The sequence below is a fragment of the Tauraco erythrolophus genome, chromosome 5 (assembly GCF_009769465.1).
Source record: "Tauraco erythrolophus isolate bTauEry1 chromosome 5, bTauEry1.pri, whole genome shotgun sequence".
In the NCBI taxonomy this organism is placed as follows: Eukaryota; Metazoa; Chordata; class Aves; order Musophagiformes; family Musophagidae; genus Tauraco; species Tauraco erythrolophus.
In genome coordinates this window covers 33,742,355-33,764,873 of record NC_141469.1, presented here as the reverse complement: position 1 = coordinate 33,764,873, position 22,519 = coordinate 33,742,355, and the positions used below count along the sequence as shown (strand labels likewise).

The following is a 22,519-nucleotide window of genomic DNA, read 5'->3' as shown; positions in this document are numbered from 1 at the left end:
CTGTTGCTGTTTCCTGTGTGGGGGTGTGTATATAGACCAAGTCTAAATTCTGCTGTGTAATTATGCTGTAGCAAGACACTTTGATATGGCTTGTCACCGTACAAAAGTGTTGAGTTGTGTACTTTGCGTAAGTCTGCAACACACAATCAGCCAGTAACCCAAAGAGTCTCATGTCATGCTATTATTACACATTAACATATTTATGTAAAATACGGATATGAACAATTGTTTTTTCATCCTAGACTCTTCCTCTTGTTTGTGTTTTTTTTTTAATACTTCTAATTTAGCTTTTTGGAGAACAGAATTTAAACGATTTCCACTTGTTATAAAAACGTTGCAATGAGACGTAAAAATAGAAAATAAAAGTAAAATCCTACAGATCATAAACCTGCAATTTAGTTGTCACCTGAGTTTGTGCAAGTGTCTTAGTTTGATCTTACTGCTTGTGAAATGAATGTATTTTCCCATTTTCCTAAAGCGTGCTGATTCACAGAGAAGCTGGATACTTGATGACACATCATTCAGATAATCTTATATAGTGAAAAGCAGATACTGCAGAAAACCTTTGACTTTTAGAATTTACTGTGAAAATATATTCATTCATATTCTATACCTATATATATATGTGTGTGTGTATATGTATCTGTCCCATTGTATTTTTTTATGTAAACTTTCCAAAACAAAAAAATTGGAGGGGATAGGGGGGAGTCAAGCACAAGAGAACTACTGTTCAATTCAGCATACTTGAAGAGAAATGTTGTGTTGGAAGATGTGCATTTTATTTAAATTGGAGGCTGTGCTGACCTCTGCCGGAGAAAGAATTATTTGCAGATTTACAGAGATGTTATGTGCAGTGCATCTGTGGAGAAATGTTCTCTCTCTAAATTCTGAAGGAAAAACATCACTGTAACTCTTTTCCTTTATATACTATAGTGTGATTCCAGGCACCTTAATTCTCTTCAGTTGCTGTTATGATGTCATTAGTAGCAATGAAAACTGCTCTGCCTTGTCGCAAAGTGTTGGATAGAGGAGGGAGTAGGCAGCATCTCAGCGTTCCTGGCTGCAGGGCTGTCAGCATTTTGATGAAGGGAGAAACGTGCGCATGGCAGTTAATGAACATGCAGTTTTAGCAACTGAGAGGAGGTTCTTGCTTCTGCTGGTACCTTGACTCTTTGGGGATCATATCCGTTCAAGCGCTGAGCTAACATCACGGCTTTCTATGTGTTCTTTCTGGACATCTTGTCTGTTTCTCTCAATTCACTGGAATTGAAACTGATCTTTCCTCCAGGACTCGTGCTATTTTCACTTTGCCAGTCAATCAAGCCTGGAACACAGAGTTAATATTTACACGTCCTTCATCTGATCCAAGTGCAGAGTCCTTCACTTGGGGTATAAAAACCCCAAGCATCGCTATAGGCTCAGGGAAGAGTGGCTGGAGAGCTGCCTGGCGGAGAAGGACCTGGGGGTGTTGGTTGACTACCGGCTTGATATGAGCCAGCAGTGTGCCCAGGTGGCCAAGAAGGCCAATGGGATACTGGCGCGTATTAAGAAGAGTGTAACCAGCAGGAATAGGGAAGTGATCCTGCCCCTGTACTCGGCACTGGTGAGGCCACACGTGGAATATTGTGTCCAGTTTTGGGCCCCTCGCTTTAAGAGAGATATGGAGCTCCTGGAGCGAGTCCAAAGAAGGGCGACTAAACTGGTCAAGGGGCTGGAAAATAAAACTTATGAGGAGCGGCTGAGGGAGTTGGGGCTGTTTAGCCTGGAGAAGAGGAGGCTGAGGAGAGACCTGATTACAGCCTACAAATACTTGAGAAAAGATGGTGGGGAGGTGGGGGAAGGGCTCTTTACATTAGTGTTGGGTGATAGAACAAGAGGAAATGGGCATAAGCTTAGTCAGGGGAGATTCAGGTTGGATGTTAGGAAGTATTTCTTCTCTGAAAGGGTTGTCAGCCACTGGAATAGGCTGCCCAGGGAGGTGGTTGAGTCCCCATCCCTGGATGTGTTTAAGAATAGGGTGGATGATCTACTTGAGGATATGGTTTAATGGGGATTAGGGATGGTTGGACTCGATGATCTCTAAGGTCTTTTCCAACCTAGAAATCTATGAATCTATGATCCACAAAATTCCCTTTGCCGTATGTCTTAAGATTCAGCTTTTTGTGTTCTCACAGCTAAAACTGCATCAGTTCTCAACTCTGAAGTGATGATTAAATATGCCTTTCATTATGCCTGTAGCCACTGCATGTGCACCATAAAACCATGTATGTTGTTTCTTCTGGTGTGGTCTGAGAAAATTGGAGACGCAGATTGATGGCAAGGTACCTTAACTGTTGTACAGTTTCATGCTGTTTCATGTGTTGCTATGCAGCAACTAATAGAAGCACTTTTGAAATAAGAAAGTGTTGAGATACAAGTATTTGAGAAGTGTCAAACTTCACTAATAATCAGTCTGTGTACTTCTGCCAGTATCCAAGATACCTTTCTTGTTCAGTAACTGAAAATTTTACTCTGTTTTTCAGGATATTCACCTTGTACAGCAAATCTTTGCCACTAGACTTGGCATGTCGTGTCTGGGATGTGTTCTGTCGTGATGGAGAAGAGTTCTTATTCCGTACAGCCCTGGGAATGTTAAAACTTTTTGAAGATATTTTGACCAAAATGGACTTCATTCATATAGCCCAGTTTTTAACAAAGCTACCAGAGGACTTGCCTTCAGAAGAATTCTTCGCATCTATTGCTGCCATTCAGATGCAAAGTAGAAACAAAAAGTGGGCTCAGGTAAAGAGAATGTTGATCTTTGATAACAGATGATTGTACTGTATTCATGAAAATGGCATTTGACAACATCTGGAAGAATGTTTTAGCAGAGCTAGTGTTCGATTTTACAGGTACGTAGGACTATGTAGCTCACTCCATACTTCCAGTATACATTCAGGTGAGTGGCTTTTTCTCCTCTGGAAAGGGAGAGCTCAGTCAGCATTCAAAATTGAAATGTTGGGTGGTCGATGAAGTAAAGTATCGTACAGCTTTCTTAACTTACCAATTACAAAGGCTGCTAGCAGCATTACAGCTTGATACTTAAAAGCAGAAATTCACCCTTTGGGAGAAGACGGCAATTTGTCAGGACACATCATCACACAGTATTAATATCCTTGAAGATCGTTTACCGAATTCGGACTGTAAAGAAGTGACTACATCTCTAACTTCTTCATTGGAATTTAACTTCTTCATTGGAATTTAGCACTGAAGCCTTTATTTCAAAAACTGTAGTCTCATCACTGTAATTCCAACTAAATTCCAGCTCAAACAAAAAAAGATGGAAGCATGTCATCTGAATGTGGAAATTAAGTGGCTGTAAGAGCCATCATGCTGGAGACTTAGGTCAAAGTACTCCATAGCATTTGGAATGTAAACTTGTTTTTTTCCCCTTCAAAGCAGTTTTACAGCATGCTTCCATGAGACATACTGTAGTAGGACTCTGCCCAGTTTATCCATTTTTTTTTGCAGTGAAACTGAAAGGTGGTGTTAAACGTAGTTGTTAAGGGAGTGTTACGGTTCGTTCTTGGAGTGGTAGTCTGCCTGTAGAGGTGGGGGGGGACTGCCAGCTTGCTATTTGAGATGAGAATTTCTAACCTTCGTGGTAGGATTAGGTTGTAGCCTTCTGAGCCTTATCTTGTGTATAAGGGGGAGCACAACCTGCGCTGCCCAGCTATGAGAGCATTTCCAGCTATGAGAGCATTTCCCACTCTGACAGCATTTCCTTCCTGACATGGCTTTTCCTCACAGCTTAGTTTGCATTTACCTTCTGGTCTTGGTTGTAAGTTGCCAGTACAGATCCAGCTTTGTTTCTATCCCTAAGAACGTTTTTCAGCCAGCAATGTCTCTATGTCTGTACAAGTAACCTCCCAGTCTTGTTCCTTGTTCAGACGATTCACTTTCTTTGAACATGTCTTGTGTGGATGAGGATCACACACCAAGCAGTTCTTAGCCTACTGCTGGTTCCTTTGCAGAGAAGTGGAGATAGGGTTCCTAGTCTGTCATGTAACGCAAGTGAGAAGATTGCTTAGCCAGTGATTTTCAGTCTTTAACACCTGTGAAGTTTTAGTGGTGATTCCTCCTCACAACAGGAGGAAGGCTTCCAAGTAACCTAGCCCAAGGAGTCTTCCTCAGTCTCTTAATCAGCTTCATTCTGACTGCGCTGGAGTTTCTGATTGTTTTCACTTCTTGTGGCAAACTGAAGAAAAAATGCTGCTGAACTGCGGTGCAGATAGATCTCAAAACACGGTTAGCGTGCTGTAGGGTTGGCATTGGCTGACCTCTTGGCTCCTGCGCCAACTGACTTTCTTCACCAGGTAGTTCCATTGCTGAGGAAGTTTCCATCAGGAAGGCCTCTTCTCTCTCTAGCTTGCCATCGTTTTCCAAGCCAGAATCGGGAAGGGGCTGTGAGTTTGCTCACATTGTCTACTTAGTGGGACTCCTCAGTCGCTGAGGTTCTGCTGTTGGAACCCACCTAGAAACATTAACAAGACAAAAGCATGTGTGCAGTAATGGTTTCTATTACGAAGATGCTACCTGTGATGACCTCATATCTCTCCTCAGGTTTTCAAAGTTCACTGGGATGAGTTTGAATTCAGAAACCTGAACTTTGCACTTCTAGGACAGACACGCTTTTGCTAGTGTGTGACTTGTCTGCACAGGTGGACTCAGAGCAGTGCTGGGATTGTGGCAGCACGCACCCACACAATATGCTTGAGAAGTCTGGCTGCAGTTGGGATGCTCTCTAATTGCATAATTATTTCTGACTATTGTTGGAGGAGTCAGATGCTTTACTGTAATATCCATGTATTTTCTGTAGGGAAATACCTTTTCGAAGTAGCAAAATAATTGTCCATTGTTATGGATGCATTACCTTTAAGATAAACTCCAGGTGGACTGACTGGCCAGGGGCACTAGTTCTCACAGGATGCAGAGTGCTCTTTTGCTTAGAAAGCACTAAGCACTACTGGGCTTTGTGTTCCCACCTCTACCATCATCTTGGTTACAGTAACCACAATGCATAAGCAAGCAGGAGAGCTTGAGGTACTACTTCTTTGTAGGAGCGTATTTGGTCAAATTGAGCTGCACATCTCCACGGTAGGTGTATTTGCCACTTAAAAACACCTGCTTACTGAACCTTTCATCTTGCTGTACCGTGGTAACTGTGGTCCTGGGATCCTGCGAGTCACATTCTGGAGTGATGGTGTATGTAGGACCTCATCTAAAATGTTGTGGGCTGTGTATGAATCCGGATCCCACAGTCCTTGTTCCCTCATCAGATGAGTTGGTTTATGTTTTTAATCTCACTCCATTTTCCTTTGGTCACTGGCAATGTTATCAAGAAACTAAAGACTGAAAGGAATCTTGGTAAATCACAGACATGGCACTTCTGATAACAAAGACTCTGGTTATCAATAGGAAACCTGCAAGCTCTGTTTTTCCTCTGGAATTACCTACAAAGAACTCCTGGACCTTGTCCCAGTATACCCTTAGCCTGAAATGTGAGTGGCTGTTGATACACCCACCACTTTTCCATCAACAGCAGAGAAATAGAAATGGTAGAACAGGCTAGACTGTTGGCTTAGCATTTCTGTAATCTCTGTGCTTCAAATCTTAGCTCCATAAAGTTTTCCAAATAACCTAAGGATCTGAGCTCTGTTAGTTGGCTTAATGTCTTTCTGCTTTTCTGGATCAGTATTTTGGTGTCATTCTCTGGTTCCTTAAAAAGGTTAACTTTTTTCCACCAAGGACGTTGTTACTATGGCACTTGAAACTGTCATAACTCCATTTGATGGAGTAGCTGTTGATTTACCCTGAACCTCTGTGAAGAGGACCTCACTGATCTCTCTCCAATTCTAGAAGCTGCTGAACAGCCAGCTGTGGCTCTGTTCACACCTGTGTTGAACTCTGTTGTTGTAACAGCTGTGGGTGTTTTGCATTGGAGTGTAGGTGGTGGTGTGTGATTGCCCTGTGAGTGATTTAGACCCACCTCCTGTTAATTCTGATGGTGCAGAGGTTGGTTTGAAGTTGGTCAGAGAGAGAGAAGAGGGTTGCTTACTCGTAACTGCAATTCTTTGAGATGAAATCAAAGAAATCTTCTATGATTCCAGTACTTAAAAGAGGCCTATGGGAAAGCTGCAGAGGGACTTTTTACAAGGGCGTGTAGTGATAGGACAAGGGGCAATGGATTTAAACTGAAAGAGGGCAGATTTAGATTAGATATAAAGAAGAAATTTTTCACTCCGAGGGTGGTGAGGCAGTGGAACAGGTTGCCTAAAGAAGTTGTAGATGCCCCATCCCTGGAAGTGTTCAAGGCCAGGCTGGATGAGGCTTTGGGCAACCTGGTGTAGTGGAGGGTTTCCCTGCCCATGGCAGGGGTTTTGGAACTAGATGATCTTTAAGGTCCCTTCCAACTCAAATCATTCTATGATTCTATGAAATGCCCCCCCGAACATTCAATTCCAGGGTGATTCTTGGGGATGCTGCTGGACTTCTTGAGCAGAGACTAACTAGGCAGCGTTAAGCAGCGTAAGAAACTAGCTATCATTGTGCCCCCTACATGAGGGCTGGCAAAACAAAACTGTGCATCAGATAATAGGAAACACAGATTTTCAGTGTGGATGCAAATGTGGACTTGTTGCTTCAGAAAAAGATGCAAGCAGATCTGGAGACAGTGATGGGCTCTAGACAAGCCCCAGTCAGCACTGAGGTCGCTCTGTCCTGAACTCTTAGACAATGCCACATTGCTCAGGCTGCTCCTCACCTGCCGTTTTCAGTCATTCCATTGATCTTGAGAATTATAACTTCCCCTCAGGCAGCGTCCTTTAATAGTGCTGGACTTCTGGAATCTGGGTGAGAATCTCATGTCTGGGCTTCAAAAGTGTGTGCTGGGGGGAGACTGAGTTTAACCCTTTGTTAAATCAATTTGTATCTACCATGCCACAAGGACTAACGGAAGAGGTCTCTGTCAGTGGAGAGTTTCTCTAAATTTTATTACATTTAATAGTTAAAATAGTATTGCTCAGAAATAATTAAATTGGAAACTCTTCAGACAATGATTTATTTGAGTCACTTTTTAAATCTAATACTTTTTTTCTCTCTTATTCCTTGAAATGTCTAGATACTGGCTGCTCTGCAGAAAGATAACCGGGAAATGGAAAGAGGAAGTCCTTCACTCAAACGTTAATTATGGTTGTCTCCAGGGACTCACAGGAAAAGAGCTAAAGTGGCAAAAGTATTGAGTACTGTTTGACACGTATGAGCCTGCAAATCAAAGTATTATTTCAGAGTTTCGTTTAGTAGTAGGATAGCCTTAAAGGGGAGAGAGAAAAAAGATAAGGGGGGCAGGGAAAGGATGGAAATCGGGGGATAAAACCCTTATTAATTAAACCTAGGCTTAGCCTTAAACTCTTAGGGGAATGAGCATTTGCTGTGCACAGCGTTACACATTCTGTACTGAGGAGGGCAGTGAACAATATTAAGAGGTTTTTTTAAAGGTTTTTCTTTCCTTTGATGTTTTAGAAGACTGGACATTCAGCAACGTCAGTTGCTTTGAAAGCTAATCCCCACTTTCATTCTTAGGCAGGATGTATTTCCCATACCTGTAGCAGTAGCTGGATTTTAAATGACTGGTGCTGGAATTTATAGTTAAGTGATGTAAGGACCATTTCTTTAGAAACGCTTCTTGTTTTCTAGGCTGTGGGTCCCATTTACCAAAGAAGTCGTGTAGACATAGAACTACATTCCATTCTTTAATAAGAAAAAGTTAAATAGAAAGTAAAATTCTTTTGGATGAGAAGTCAAGCTAGCAGTGCAAAACAATTATTCTTCAGGATGCCTCGGAAATCTATGATGCACATGGAAGAAGTTCTATTAAGCAGACTAGATTCCAAACGCACCGGGTGAGTTTAGTATTAAGCCGGCATCATTTCCCAATTGTATTCTCTTTCAGCTATTTAAAGCCGGAGTCACATACTAGGAAATACGTCTCCATGTCTCCCTCTCCTGGTGCGGTGCTGTTTCTGGGTGTTCTCACCTGCCAGCTACTGAACTCCTGTGTGACCTCTCCAGTCGTGCTGATAAAACTGTAGGCTGAGCAGATAAACTGAGAAAGCAGTTTTTATGGTTACTTAAAACCCAGCTCTGACCTCTGGCAAAACTGAGGAGAAAGGGTGTAGGGGAGAAGTTACGTAAGCCAACATGGCTGCTGAAAAGGACCTCTGCTGCTGCCATAATGGGAAAGCATTAGGTGGAGCTGATCTGTCGGTAGTTTATTGGGTACTGTGCCAGACAAATACCATCAGAAGTACAAGCTGTCATTCCTCAGGGTTTTATCTGGCCTCTAATACACAGGAGCAAGTTACAGAGAGGGCCAGCTGTGGTTGCATAGTTCTGTTATACAGCTCAGATCCCTCTGCGTTCAGATGAATGTCGAACTGTAAATCATGAGTGCCTCTGATTTACAAGAATGTTTAGTGCATGGTGCAAAATCTATTTTATAAATAATGACGATCATTGAAAAGGGAAGCTACCTGAAGCAATATCTGTGTTAACTGTGAACAGGTGTTACTAAATCCTCTAGCTGTATGGTCAGCGGTTTCCCAATGCTCTTCGATGTGTTGTATGCTGATTATCTTGGCATTGTCTGAATAAAAAAATGAGAGTAACAGTTGCGCACTGCTCGGCTCAACGTACGATGTGGAGGACTGCGGGACATAATCAGAATACTGTCCTTTAGTACAAGTGTTGTTTCTGTGAGGGATAGTTTGATTGTAATATTAAAAAGAGTGAGAGCAGAATTCCCTGGTAAGTGAGGACTCATAATCACTTTGGAAGATGTGTAATGCAAATGCAGCCAGCAAGTCTGATACCTCATTGGCCTCTTTTCCTGTCTGCTTTGTGTACCTGGCATAATGGGTGTGGGTTTTTGTCAGCCATCTTAATTCCTCCATAAGACGACTTCTAGGTCATCACTTACTGAAAATACACATCAAGATGTTGATCTGAAACACGTGTTAGTTCTCCCAGAGTTTGTATAGCTTTGGTCCTTCACTGACTGGTACTTGTATGCTACATTGCTTTGAAGTGCAATAGAAAGCTGGAAGGTCAGTAAGTGTTTTTTAATATTACTTTTTCTGTTACTACAACAAACATGCCTTTCCATGAAGGATATGAGGCCTACCATCTGACACATTTGCACTATGCTTTTAAATGGCTTATTAAACACCGAGACAGCTGTTTCCTCAGTATACGTTTTTAGGTGTTGCCGTAACTGGCTTTGTGATTTAAGTCTTCGTTACAACTAGATTTGTGTTTCCTTTTAAACCAAGCCTGCAAGTGTGGCTCCGTTTCTCTGTTTAAAATGCATTTGTGAGCTACTCGGTGCCTCTGCAGCCATCGATAGCCTGTTCTCCTTTTGCTCCTCTTAATCGGATGTTGAATGTACCATTGAAAATGGGCATAGTTGTGGGAAAAAGGCCTGCTGCAGCACTCCTGCACTGTTTGTTACTTGCAAACGTAATTATTTTGTTCTGTGATTTGATCTTTCTGTTCTTAGAAGATGTATATATTTTCTAAATAATTTCTTTTTGTATATAAGGTATGTTCTTTAATGAAGAAAAGCAATGCAATAAGGAGCTTTGCACAGTTTGTTTTCAACTTTCAAGAAAAAAAATCACCTGCCTAAAGACGCAATTGTTTCAACTTCTCAGTAACTTGATTTGAAGGTAACGCTTGAATTTTGATAAAAACAGAGATGAGTAGTAAGGGCATAGAATTACTTGCCACTGAGCTTTTTAAGTTTCTTGCAGCATACCAAATCTCTTAATTAGCTATTGAGGAAGATTTCTGTAATAAATTCAGGGATTGCATAAAGAATTTCGACAATTATTGTTCAGGTGCTTGAGAGTATCTGTAACAAGATGCATGACATTTTCTTTCGTTGAACAAGTGTCCCCATCCAGCAAACTTTCTTTTCTTCATGGGTTTAAAGAAGAATAAAAATGCTGCAACACATCAGAAGTCTGCAACTACCACCGTACGTGCAGCAGATTAGAGAAGCCAGACAACTTCAACCAGGTTTGGAATTCTGTACAACCTGCACTTTATAATAAAGCTGTTTTGCAGCTTCAATCAGCAATCAATAATTAATGTTATTTCATTTAGTAAAGAATTTAATTTGAAAAAAAGGTACCTTGTAAAAGCTCATTTTTGAATGTTTTAAAAACTAGAATAACATAGAGAACTGTTGATACATCCCCTGTACATCATATTTAAATTGGTTTTATGTAGTTATCAAGTTTGTTTTGTTTAGATATGTGTATCAAACTGGAACTTTTTTCAACTGTAAATATATGGTTTTGTTAAATAAAGTCATGTAAAGTTATCTTAATCACCTATTGTCAGTATAATTCAGAAATTAAAAATTCAAGTACCTGTTAGTTTCTTCACAGACTTCTTTAGCAGTTTGTGTCTGTCCAAAACCAGAACTTTGGGACATTTAAGTAGTGCAGGTTGTCCTCGTATCACTGGGATAGAATTACAGAATAAATTTTCTGTTCAGAGAAGCTGCATTTTTAAGAAGACAGCAGCACCTGCTTAGGTGAGAACAAAGTTGATAAGACAATTTGTTTTAGTTCATAGCCAGCCATAGTGTGCAGGTATCCATAGTGATCAAGGACTTTTCAACTCGTTTTTGTGAATGACCCAGATGTGGAAGAACCTGGGGGGAGCGTGGCCAGGGTGATTGACACCTAAATTGGCAAATGGCTGTTCCATACCATGTAACATCATGCTCACTATAAATTGGAAAGTCTGTTGGGAACAGGCTCTTTCTCAATGGTCACCGTCCCTGAAGGGTCTTGCCTATCGTTCTGCTCCTGAGGCCTACTCTCCTGGGATTGCAGTTTTGGGATTTTCCTGCTCCAGGATCGCTTGCCAGGGACAGGCTGGTCACTGGTCAAAGGGATGGTGAGCAATTGCATTGTACATCACTTGTCTGTACGTATTATTACAATTATTCATTTTATTTTATTTCATTTATTGAATAGTTCTTATCTGAACCCATGGGTCTTCCTTTCTTTTCCCGATTCCCCTTCTTGAGTTAGGAAGGGTCAGGGGGTAACAGAACAGCTGGCAGTTGTTTAGCCCTGGATACAGTTGGAGGGCTTTTTGGTGATGCTTTCCAAGTTCTCATGTTAAAATACCTGTTATGTTACATGGGATGTTCAGATGATTTGATACTTATGGTGCCCATGGTTTAATCCATTTCATATGCTGTTCTCTGGACTCGGTCTGAGATCCGATAAATTTATTATGAGAAATAGATGTAAATACATCTTTGAGATGTGCAGAACTCAGAAGTGCTGGAATACTTTATCCTTTCTTTGTTTTAAAAGAGTAAATACTGGTTTATTGCAAGTTTTGTAATCACAAAGCATTTTTGCACTCAAGGCAGTATTCTTTTAATTCTTACTTAGGCATTATCTCAAAGATTAAAGTTACTTAGAATCTCCTGTTGCTTACTTAACTGAAAAGCACCAAATAAAACAGAGGAAAAAGCAGGGGAGAGAAGACAGTGCCTGTGCAACAAGACGACATGGGGAACTCAAAGACTTGGCTGCGACGGTTCTCGTTTCTCTAGTAAACACACCTCTCGCTTGTACTGACATATCTTGCCGCTTGATTTGCTGGATTAGAATGTAAGATCAGAATTGGTTTATATCAGCCTGTACCAGTTTGGTACCGATAGAGCTTAATGTTGTATATGTTACAGGAGTTGCACAAAATTGCTCAAAACTGGATTTCCTTACCTGTTTTCCCAGTACTAATTCAAATCTGAGAGAAGTGGAATAACTGTCCTGTGTGCCAGCGCTTGAGATTAGGAAATAAAAAGACAATTGTCTTTACTGCTTCCTGACAGAATGTCTTCCTATATTTATAGGAGGAAAATGGAGGAGCCTTTATCTTCATCCAGCTCAGTGCTAAGGAAAAAAAGTCCTGGAGATGGTGTGTGAAGTTTAAACAAACGTCTTGGTAGTATTTGTTTGAGTAGAAAAATTCAGTTCAGACAATATACTGTCAACCTCACTTGCACCCTGAATTCTTGCCTTTTCCAGATGTCAAACATGCAGCAATGAAAAGCATCTAAGATCTACTTTCCCTGCTTCTCCTCCCTTCGTCTGTCTGCATTTGTTGCTTAATAAAGAAGTTAAAGGAAGGTTTATACGTCTTAAGCCAAAAGCAGTAAGAACTGTAAGAATTTTCCTGGCAGGAATTTGTAAGACATCAAAACAGGGAAGAGTAACTTCTCTTAGGGAGATGACTGCCAATCATCCTTAATTATTTATGATGACAGTTCGTGGAACACCAGGAGGTTACTCAACTCGTGCCGTAGCTACTCTTTCAGCAGGAGAAGAGCTCACTTTTGGTAACGAGGCTTAAGATGAAAGGTACTGATTTCAGCGTCCCTTTTTTAGGATGAGTGGTTGGCAGTTACACTTGTCTCCCTTTGCTGTCCAGCAACGACAGACAGAGGTAGATCTACTTTTGTGAGAGGTTTTTGAATATTTGTCGTGTAACGGCTCTTTGTGAATCGAGTGTTTGAAGACAGACTACTTTGGGTGTTTGCAGAGCAAGAGCCTGCGCTGTTCCGCTGTGTTTATGCAGTAGTTCTGCAAAACCGTAAGGACCTTAGAAGAATATATCCAAATGGCTGCTGCACAATTGCAGTAAGAGTACGAAATCACTGATCTCTCATCTCATTTCACTGTGATAAAGGAACAAAGTTTAAACCTTCCACAGTGTAATAACCACTTTAATTATGTTTTGTCTTTTAAATATCCAGGCAATTGAGAAAACCTAGTTCAGACATTATTTAAAAGAGAAAGGAGTAAGCCATTCCTAGAAATGTCTTTGTGTCAGTTTGTCTACTTTTGATCCCCATATAAGTGCATTCAGTGACTTGTGCAATTTCTTTAAATGCCTATGCAACTTATTTTGCAACTAGAACCAGGAGCTCAAATACAGCTCAGGAATACTGGTCCCAGAGGGTGTAATTCCAACCTGTGGCGGAAAACCAAAAGACTCCATTCCTACTCTTTACCACTGGGATGTGGCTTCTTTCCTGTAAAATTCACAGCTGTTGAACACTTAAATCTGCGCCCTTGGTACTCAACTCTTGACTACTAAAAATAGGACTAAAGATTGCTGGTCTGTCTAAGCAAAGTAGTGCTATCACATGTAGAAATTAACAATTAACTAGGTAGGATTGATCCAGTGATTGGGCACATCAGCTAGTGATGGCCTGTAAGGAGCCTATGAAGGTTCCAGTTCCTTCAGTAATGAGAACATAGGATATCAGAGCTCCAACACTTTACTGGCCTAAAGCATTTCTATATTCTTGATGTCTATCCCACGCCTTAAATCAAAAATAACGCTACAGCAAGAGCTGCGGGATATAGATCGGTCTCACAGTCACTGTTGGCTCTGGGGGAACTGGAGTTTAAAGAACATACTGTTGTGAAAGGGGAAGCTGCTTCCTCTAACTAAAGCTCTGTGAGCTGCACCGTCATGAGTGTGTAAATGTTTGTTGCTCACTCCATTCTCGTTTTCTGGAATTCTGATACGCTATCGCTGAACAGCGTGGAGGAGACTGACTGAAACACTGCTCTCTCACCTCTTCACACACTGTGAATGAGAAGGACAAAGCTGAGTACCCCGTAAAACTGTAAAAGCTGAAAGACCAAAAAAATTCTGAACTCTATAGTTTTGAGTGACAAGTCTTATGTATCTATTTATACTGTGAAAACAGTTCTTAAAAGTAATACACCTTTCTGCTTGTGTACCGCCAAGGCAAGCTTGGCAGCCAAGTATTGTTTACAGAACGGGTGAAGGATTTAGTGCTTCCGTAGGACATTGGCTATATGCAAACCATCTCAGGTATTGACAATAAGCTTCTCCCCAGTTCTCAGCCACTTCTAGGAAGATTATCCCTTCTGATGCGCCCAGAAGGGCAAGTATATTGACTGTACAGACAGAGTCGACAGTGAATTATAAAATCCATCCAGAGGGTGGGCAGGATCAGGATTTGAGTTAGGGTACGGTGAGTGTTCTCCTTAAACAGTATTGCCATGGCCTTAAAGGACTGAGTGCTAAGGTGCTTTTCCAGAAGGGTGGGCTTTGGACTGAGCCTGTGTTCTGTTTCTTTGAGATAGGCACAAGTATATGGTTTCATTCAAAACTAGTAGAGCTACAGCAGTCTCTTAACTGAATGCATAATACCGATGGGTCATTTAGAAAAGGCTTTTTCAGGAGTGCATTGTAATCTCCTCCCCAGGACTTACAAAAAAGCAGCATGTTAAAAATGAGAATTACGGAAAACTCCTTCGTTTACTTCTTTTCCATGCTTTCTTTTCTTCAGTCACCCTCCACAAGGAAAGATGAATTGGCTTCCTTGATTTTTTTCTGGATTCCCCTACAAGTACAGATCAGACCAGCATAGTGATGTTTCAGTGTTGCTAATCGCTGACTTAGCAGTTCTGCAGTATCCACTTTTTCCTCAAAGTCCTGAAGCAATATCTGATGTCCAAGCAACCCACGTTTCTGCTGCAATTTAAAATTGCGTCTCCACAATCTATCTCTGGCCTGTTTGGTTTTGGTCAGAATGTCTCTCTTCTGTGACAAGATGGTCTCGATGTCCATCAGTTCAGTCTTTCTGCCTTGATTCTCGGCTTCCACGAACTGTAGTTTTTCCCTAAACTGGCTGAGAATATGTACTGTATTCGACACCTCCTTTTTAAGCTTCAGGATTTTATCAGTGCGCTTGTCAATCTTTTCACTGTGTTTCTGATTCTCTTTCTTCATGTGCTCGAAGTACATAAAATATTGACTCTCCAGCAGTTCTGTCTGAGCTTTCAAGGCAGTTTCAATGATTTGGATTTCATGCTTCAGCTTGATGTTTTCCACACAGGCCTAGAGGAAGAATCACTCTTATTTCTTTAATTAATCCTCACTCTTAATTCTTTAATCAAAGTCATGCCAGTGAAGAAGTGCTTCCATTAAAAATAAGTCATGATGATAATACAGCTCCAAGGGGAGAAAAGCATCGTACATCTTCTGGTGTTTCATACCGAGCTGTCGGTGTTAGGGGAAGGAAGTACCCTCGCTGTAAGAAGAGGAAAGCGCGTGTCTTTTCCGAAGCCTTTTTGACACGAGAAGATGGAGATAAGACAGGGGCTGCAGCCGCAGCTCCAAGAGGGGCCTGAGCCTCGCCTCCCGCACTTGTTCTTTGTCCCACTCCTTGGCCTGGCTGCTCGCCGCCGCTCCGCCGGGCCTCCGCCCGCTCCCGCCGCTCCTCCTCGCTCTCCTCCGCCACGTCCCGCTCCCCGGGCGCCTCGCCCGCATCCTCGCCGCTCCTCCGCTCGGCGCCGCTGGGGGCGGAGGGCGCCGAGGAGCCCAGGGCCTCTTCAGCCGCCGCGGCTGGAGGCGCCTCGCCCGCCGCACCGTCCCCGCCGCTCGCCTCCTCCTCTTCCCCGACCCCGGCACCGCCGGCTGCTGGTGCGGCCTCCGAAGGCACCGGGTCCGAGAGCCCCGGCGGTCCCGCCGTGATCTCCGGCTCTGACGGCTCCTCGGGCCGTGGCAGCGCCGTCTCCTGCAGCCCCGGCTGCCCTGGCTCGCAGGGCTCCGGCTCCTCCGGCCCCGGCAGCCCCATCCCCTCCAGCCCCGGCTGCCCTGGCTCGCAGGGCTCCGGCTCCTCCGGCCCCGGCAAGTCCTCAGGCCTCGGTCCTGCGGGCTCCCCAGGCCCGTCTAGCACCTCGGGCCCCGGCGACTCCCCTGGGGCGCCCGGGCTCGGCTCTCCCGGTGCCTCGGGGAGCTCCGGCTCCGGCCCTCCGGCCGCCGCCTCCATGGCCGGGCCGCTCCGCGCTTCCCCCGTTGCCCGGGCAACGGGATTTGGCCCCGCCCCGCCCCTCGCCCCGTGGCGCCGGCTCGGCCGCGCCCCCTCGCCTCGGGCTACCACTCAGCGACGGGGTCGCTCGGGGTCGCCTCTGCGATTGGTCTCGGGAAAGGAAGACGGATCCCGAGCGGCCAATCCCAGCCGTTCATTCGTTTTGATAACGCCCGCGCCCAGGCACCTTGGCCCCATTGGTAGGGGGTGCGAGAGGAGGGCCGAGCCCTCCGCGCCCATTGGCCGTCCGTCTCCGGGCTCCGCCCGCCGGGCGCGCCGCCATTGGCGATGATCGTGCCGGGGCGTGCCTGCGCGTGCGCGGGGCCCATCGGCGGGCGGGGTAAGATGGCGGAACTGGGGAAGAAGTACTGCGTGTACTGCCTGGCCGAGGTGAGCTCCCTGCGCTTCCGCTGCACCGAGTGCGCCGACATCGAGCTCTGCCCCGACTGCTTCTCGGCGGGCGCCGAGATCGGCCCGCACCGCCGATGGCACGGCTACCAGCTCGTCGACGGCGGCCGCTTCACCCTCTGGGGCGCCGAGGCCGAGGGCGGCTGGAGCAGCCGCGAGGAGCAGCTGCTGCTGGACGCGATCGAGCAGTTCGGCTTCGGCAACTGGGTAAGGGCAGCAGCGCGGCGGCCCCGCCGGGGGGCGGCCGCGGGGGCGGCGGGCGGCGGCTGGCGAGGGACGCCGGCGGCCGGGGCGGCGGCGGGGGCCGTGCGCCCTCCCGACGGGAGGCCCCGGTGCCCCGTCCCGCTCCGCGGAGCCTCCGACGCGCGGCCGAGACAGCCGCCTCCCCGGCGGGCGGGCGCAGGCGCGGGCACCGCCGTGGCGGGATGGTGGCCGCGGCCCTGCGGGAGCCGCCTGTGGGAGAACCGCGGGCCGAAGGATCGCCTCAGGCTCCGCGGGCCCCTCGCTGCCTGAGGTTCCAGCGCGTGCCTTCCCCTGCGTGGTTGTGCCACAGGTCTCGTGCCCTTTTCGTCTCAGCGCTCAGTCTTTTCCTCCAGTGCTGCAAACCCGCTGCATGCCTGCTGTGCCAGGGTACAGTCAGGCTCGTTTTTAGAAAATAGCAGCAAAAAGCATCATCGTTTGATTCATTAATTGTGACTTGGTTACGTTTTGCTTCATTAAATGTAAAGACTTTTTCAAAATCTTAAAATTTATGATCGTTGTATCTTGTTTTAGTCCTTAAATAGCTAGAAATGAGCAAATAGTATCCTTCTTACTGTAAATACTGTCTTTGTCTTGCTCTAAAAGTGCTTCAGCAATGCAATATAAATGAGGAAAATCCAAACCATGGAGTAATCTTAGTGGTGGCTTGGGACTTAAAAAGTTTCCTGGTGATGGTTAGCTGACTGAGAGAGCGATGGATGCTCAGAAATCACGATGTGCTCCAGTGTCGTGATGGTGTTCCTCTGTCTAGAGGGTCTGATGCAGCTTGGCTTACGTGATGCTGCTGGGTGCTTGTGTGGTTGACATGCCCCTGTGCGTTTGTAAATACTCATCTGGGCCTAAAAATGCCAATCTGAGGGAAAGGTGGCCAATTTCAGTATTGCTGGAAAAGTTTAGGTACCGTGAATTTGCTTTTGAGGAGCAGGGAAGAAACCATGCTCTTACCTGAGCGCTTGTTATGCTGGAGATGTAACGGGAATCGTTTTATCACTCCTTCTTATTCTCCCTTTAGGAGGACATGGCTGCTCACGTGGGAGCGTCCCGAACGCCTCAGGAGGTGATGGAACACTATGTGAGCATGTATATTCATGGCAACCTGGGAAAAGCCTGCATCCCTGACACTATTCCCAACAGAGTAACGGATCACACGTGTCCCAGCGGCGGCCCGCTTTCTCCTAGCCTGACCACGCCGCTCCCGCCGTTGGATATATCGGTGGCCGAGCAGCAGCAGTTGGGATACATGCCGCTTCGAGACGACTACGAGATCGAATATGATCAAGACGCGGAGACTCTGATCAGCGGCCTTTCGGTGAACTATGATGACGACGATGTGGAAATAGAGTTAAAAAGAGCTCACGTAGACATGTACGTCAGGAAACTCAAGGAGCGGCAACGGCGGAAGAACATCGCGCGAGACTATAACTTGGTACCGGCCTTTCTGGGGAAGGACAAAAAGGACAAGGAGAAAGCTCCCAAACGAAAGATCACAAAAGAAGAGAAGGAGTTGAGGCTAAAACTGAGGCCTCTGTACCAGTTCATGTCTTGTAAGGAGTTTGAAGACTTCTTTGAGAACATGCACAAGGAGAGGATACTTAGAGCAAAGATTAGGGAGCTGCAGCGGTATCGTCGAAATGGAATCACCAAAATGGAAGAGTCAGCAGAATACGAGGCAGCCAGGCACAAACGGGAAAAGAGGAAGGAGAACAAAAACATAGCTAGTTCCAAGAGAGGGAAGGAAGATGGTAAAGAAGGCGAATTTGCTGCGATTGAAAACCTGCCTGGCTTTGAACTCTTATCGGACAGGGAGAAGGTGCTCTGCAGCTCTCTAAATTTGAGTCCGGCACGTTATGTTACTGTAAAAACAATAATCATTAAAGACCATCTCCAAAAAAGACAAGGAATTCCTTCAAAGAGTCGCCTTCCCAGTTACTTAGATAAGGTACTGAAGAAAAGGATTTTAAACTTTCTAACAGAAAGTGGCTGGATATCCAGGGATGCTTCATGAAACTGAGCTGATCTGGAAAAACACAGCACAGGCCCATTAGGGCCTGAAGAACTCCGTTATTTTTTTCCTTCCCTCCCCAAAGATACAGAAATGATGTCACTTAACAACAAAAAAGCAAATACATAAACCCCCCCAGTGTTCATGATCCATGGTTCAAATAGACTCTTGCTTTGGATCATGGAAAATACTTAATTGTGAAACTTTACATTGGATTTCACTGCTTTTGGTACATTACTAGAACAGATTTCTTTCATGCGAACTTGAGACTCAAGTCTAGTGGTCCCAGAGTAATTACTTTACTCCTTACTATTGGACAAATGAGTATCAGTGTAATTCTTGCTTTTCTTTCAAGGTGGGAGATAGTTTCATTTGCTGGAAACGTTCTTCTCGCTTTGTTTTGTTTTTTGTCGTAATGCTGGCAGCCAAGTGAAGCTTGCACAAGTCCTGAGCTCAGGAGCACGGTGAGCGGGACTTTTGTGACCATTGCTAAGCTTTCAGAACGTTCTCCTTAGTAACTACAGCCAAGGCGCTGGGACAGCGAGGTGAGAGTTTCTGTCCAGAATACAGCAGGGATGAGCTGTGGCAGGGAGTGGAAGGAGGGAAGTGTGGGAAGTGAGGTGCCTTCAGGTACTTGTGCTGTGGAAGGGGTTCTTGAAGAGCTACTGTCACACCCAGCTGATCCAGATGGAGCTGTGACTTCAGCTTTTGCTGAAACCGACCCCACTGCAGCTTCAAGGTTAACTCCTTAGCAGCAAGGTTGCAGGGGTGCACGGCAGCTGTGGTGCTCTGTTTGGGAGGAGGGGTCAGCACTACTGTGAAGTGGCTGGTTTGGGAAAATCAGCAGTGAGTTGTCTTGCAGTGGTTGGGAGACTCGGGCAGCAAAATGACCATTTCTTCTTGTTGGGGGAGCCTGCTCCTCCTTTGGAGCTTGTGTGGGCTGAGGAGGTGTAGCTGCCTCCTGAATTTGATTGGGAGGGACAGGGAAAGGGAGTGAGTCTCAAATGGAGAGTGATCACCAAGATTGGTTTTTAAAAACAAAAATGAGAAGTGATGCAGAGGAGGTCAAAACGCACAGCAACGTGCTCCTAAAGTACGGAGCCGTAGATTCTATGACCGAGCCATTCCAGGGTTCTAATTGCACGTACCATGAAACGTACTGGCTGAAACACTTTGAAGAAGTTGAAATCACTGACGTGGTAGGAAAGCCGTGGAGGCAGCCCGCCGCAGTGAGAACAGCGCGCCGCGAGAGGTAACTCGTCACAGCTCTGGCGACGACGACAACAGTCTGACCTGGGCACTTGCGACAGGAACCAGCTGGTGACGCAACACGGCATGTATCAGAAGTGCCAGAGCCACAGTGGTGTGTTAGTAAGATCTACTGATTAAGGGAAAGATCCTGAAGGAAGACTAGAAAAGGATTCTTATGCTCATTTCATCCTTGAATTCCCGTGCTGGTATTTAACCAAATGAATAAAAAATGGTGGTTGCCACATGGAAGACGGCACAGGGTTACTTGTGCCTCAGCCTCTCTACTGGTCGTGTCATGTCCAGAGCGGGAAGCTGCGACCGGGGGCCAGTTGGGCAGGTCTTCGGGAGTGCAGGCGTGCCAAAACATGGAACTCGACTGGCTTCAGAACAAGTGCGAGCGCTGGAGATGTCACGTTGGTTTGATGCTTTGGGCTGTAGTCGGTGAGGATACCACAAAAATCTTAGAACAGTATTAATTCTGCAACTTGGCAGAGGTACACTGATCAGAACTGGGGTTTAGTTAATATATCCAGAATTACCAAAATAGTGTTACCAGTGAGTTTAGAATAAAAGGGGTTCAATGACAAAGCCAGCATTTCTAAGGAAGAAAAAACCAAAACTCTAGTGCCTTTTTCTTTCGAGCTTGTGATGTTGTCTCCCTTCACAAAAGGTAAGGGCTATGTCCTCTCGGATGTAATACTTCGTTTGGCTTACCTGTCAGTGGCCTGTTGTGGAATGCCAGAGGCAAAACTGCCTCTCCTTGGCAGCAGTGGAACTAACTCCAGTGTGCCGAGTAGCTTTAAGAACCACTTCCACCATGTAAGCGTGTACAAACAGCACACAAGTCCATGAGGTGTAAACCCTTGGTTGTTTTCTCTGTCCTACTCCTGTGGAAAGGGAGCTCAGCCTTTCCTTTTGGTATTCTAGTTATGCAATTTGGTTCTTCCTGTAACTCGTTACCTGCCTGCCATAACATACCATTACTGATAGTGGTCTGGAGCCTCAACTCTGCATGTAGCTGGGAATTTAAAATAATTTAATTATTTTTTTTTTTCCTCAAATCTGTGATTTTTATATTTCTACACTGTTTTGGCACATCTAAGTCTAAGTAAGTGAAGCAATAGTCTAAAGCCCATCTGAACAATAACTTAAAAAGAAAAAATCTAGGCACCAACAAGTCATTTAAATGTCAAAGTGAATTCTGCATTTACACTTTGTAGTTTCTTAATTCCTCAGCCCCTCCAAAATGTTTCTTTGGTGCTAGACGTAACTTATTGAACATCGAAATGAATGTAAAATAAACTATTTTTAATGTATGAAATATGGATATTGATATTTATTTTATACTTGCAAATTCAAGGTGGTAAATGTTTGCTTTAGCAAATACTAGTCCCTTGGAAAGGGCTTCCCTAGAAGCAATGTCTCACTGTCAGCTATGCTTTTAATTTTTAAAGGTGACTTGCACTAGAGGATGCTGCTGTTCCATGTTTTCACATGGAACTGATTTAGCCTAAGCATTCCTTTGTTATGAGCTGCTGGTTTTTTGTTTGTTTGTTTGAAGTTGAGATGCAGTTATGTTAATCCAGCAACTGCTTCTCTTCTGTGGTGAAGGGGCTGAGAAAAGACATGGCAAAGAGCTCTTCAACTTCTATCTCGTGTTGATCTGGAAGTGCTTCCTGTACTGTACAGATAACCTAGCCTTCATGTTGCTAACAAAAAGGTGTTTTATATGCTTAATGCTCTTGGCTTTTCTAATTAAAGATATTACTAATGATAGTATCTGTCCTAGCAGCGTTGATGTAAGCCTATGACAAAGTGACACTCCATAAGCTGTTCAAAATACTGATCTTCTGCTACTGATAGAGTCAGCAATAAGTCTGTTTTAATGCTGTATGTTTACTTCAATCTACCCAGTCTCAGTGATGTTTTACAGGGAAACTTGCTCACTAGGTAACGAGGGAGCATTAATCTCCATTCTGTGTGTACCACGAGGCGCAGAAGGGCGCGTTACCCTCCTGCCCTGTGTTCCCTTGCGCTCCCAGCGAGCACCAAGAACAGTGTTAGTAGGTTTGCACGAGTCTTTGACCATAAGCTGCCTTGTAAATCACACAAATGCAGCACTCTGCTATTATTCTCTTGTGGGGTGGCTGCAGCAAATTCCTTCGCAACTGTAACAGACTTCATTGGCCTTTTAGTTTACTCTCTCTTGCAAAACGTTTTTGCATGTGCCCCAGTTGCTCTTACGTGACGACGCATTAAATACTGTGAAGGAAGGTACCTGGCGAGCATATTCAGCTCATCAGCTTCTTTCCTAAAGGGAATGTTGCACTCATTTGGATAGTGTACTGGTGTAGCTGTGCCAGACACACAAATGCCTGTGCTGAAATCGTGTAAAACCTAACGGATGTTGTGCACACTCAGCATTTTACTTGGTTTTTGCATTGTATATTGGTAAATAAACTTGTATTAAAGTTTCTTTCCGGTATTGATTTAATGTAACGTAGCTTGCGTAACGAGGAAAATGGCTTAAGTCTTTGCAACAACAAATGGAGATGTTTTAGCTGAATGACAATGGGTGGAGAAGTGGTCTTTATGAAATAGCAAGACCAGAGGTA

The 22,519-nt window shown here is 44.7% G+C and overlaps 3 protein-coding genes across 3 annotated transcripts in view; 2 read left to right on the top strand and 1 right to left on the bottom strand.

The window, feature by feature from the left end:
• The window catches only part of TBC1D14 (TBC1 domain family member 14), a 77,573-nt gene extending 70,068 nt beyond the window's left edge, over positions 1-7,505 (top strand). The window contains 2 exon segments of the mRNA XM_086611733.1: positions 2,523-2,781; positions 7,160-7,505. Coding sequence (XP_086467859.1) covers positions 2,523-2,781; positions 7,160-7,225 — 325 coding nt within the window. The 3' untranslated portion in view covers positions 7,226-7,505.
• Positions 7,506-14,454: 6,949 nt separating this feature from the next.
• CFAP184 (cilia and flagella associated protein 184) lies at positions 14,455-15,943 on the bottom strand. The gene is made up of 3 exons (XM_086612045.1): positions 15,825-15,943; positions 15,149-15,728; positions 14,455-15,009 (listed from the first exon to the last, which is right to left on the bottom strand). Exons 1-3 carry the CDS (start codon positions 15,941-15,943, stop codon positions 14,455-14,457), a joined length of 1,254 nt encoding a protein of 417 aa, XP_086468171.1.
• Positions 15,944-16,327: 384 nt separating this feature from the next.
• Positions 16,328-22,345, top strand: TADA2B (transcriptional adaptor 2B). Its single transcript, XM_086611629.1, has 2 exons — positions 16,328-16,597; positions 17,664-22,345. The coding sequence occupies exons 1-2, from the start codon at positions 16,328-16,330 to the stop codon at positions 18,654-18,656; spliced, it is 1,263 nt and encodes a 420-aa protein (XP_086467755.1). The 3' UTR covers positions 18,657-22,345.
• Positions 22,346-22,519: the final 174 nt, after the last annotated feature.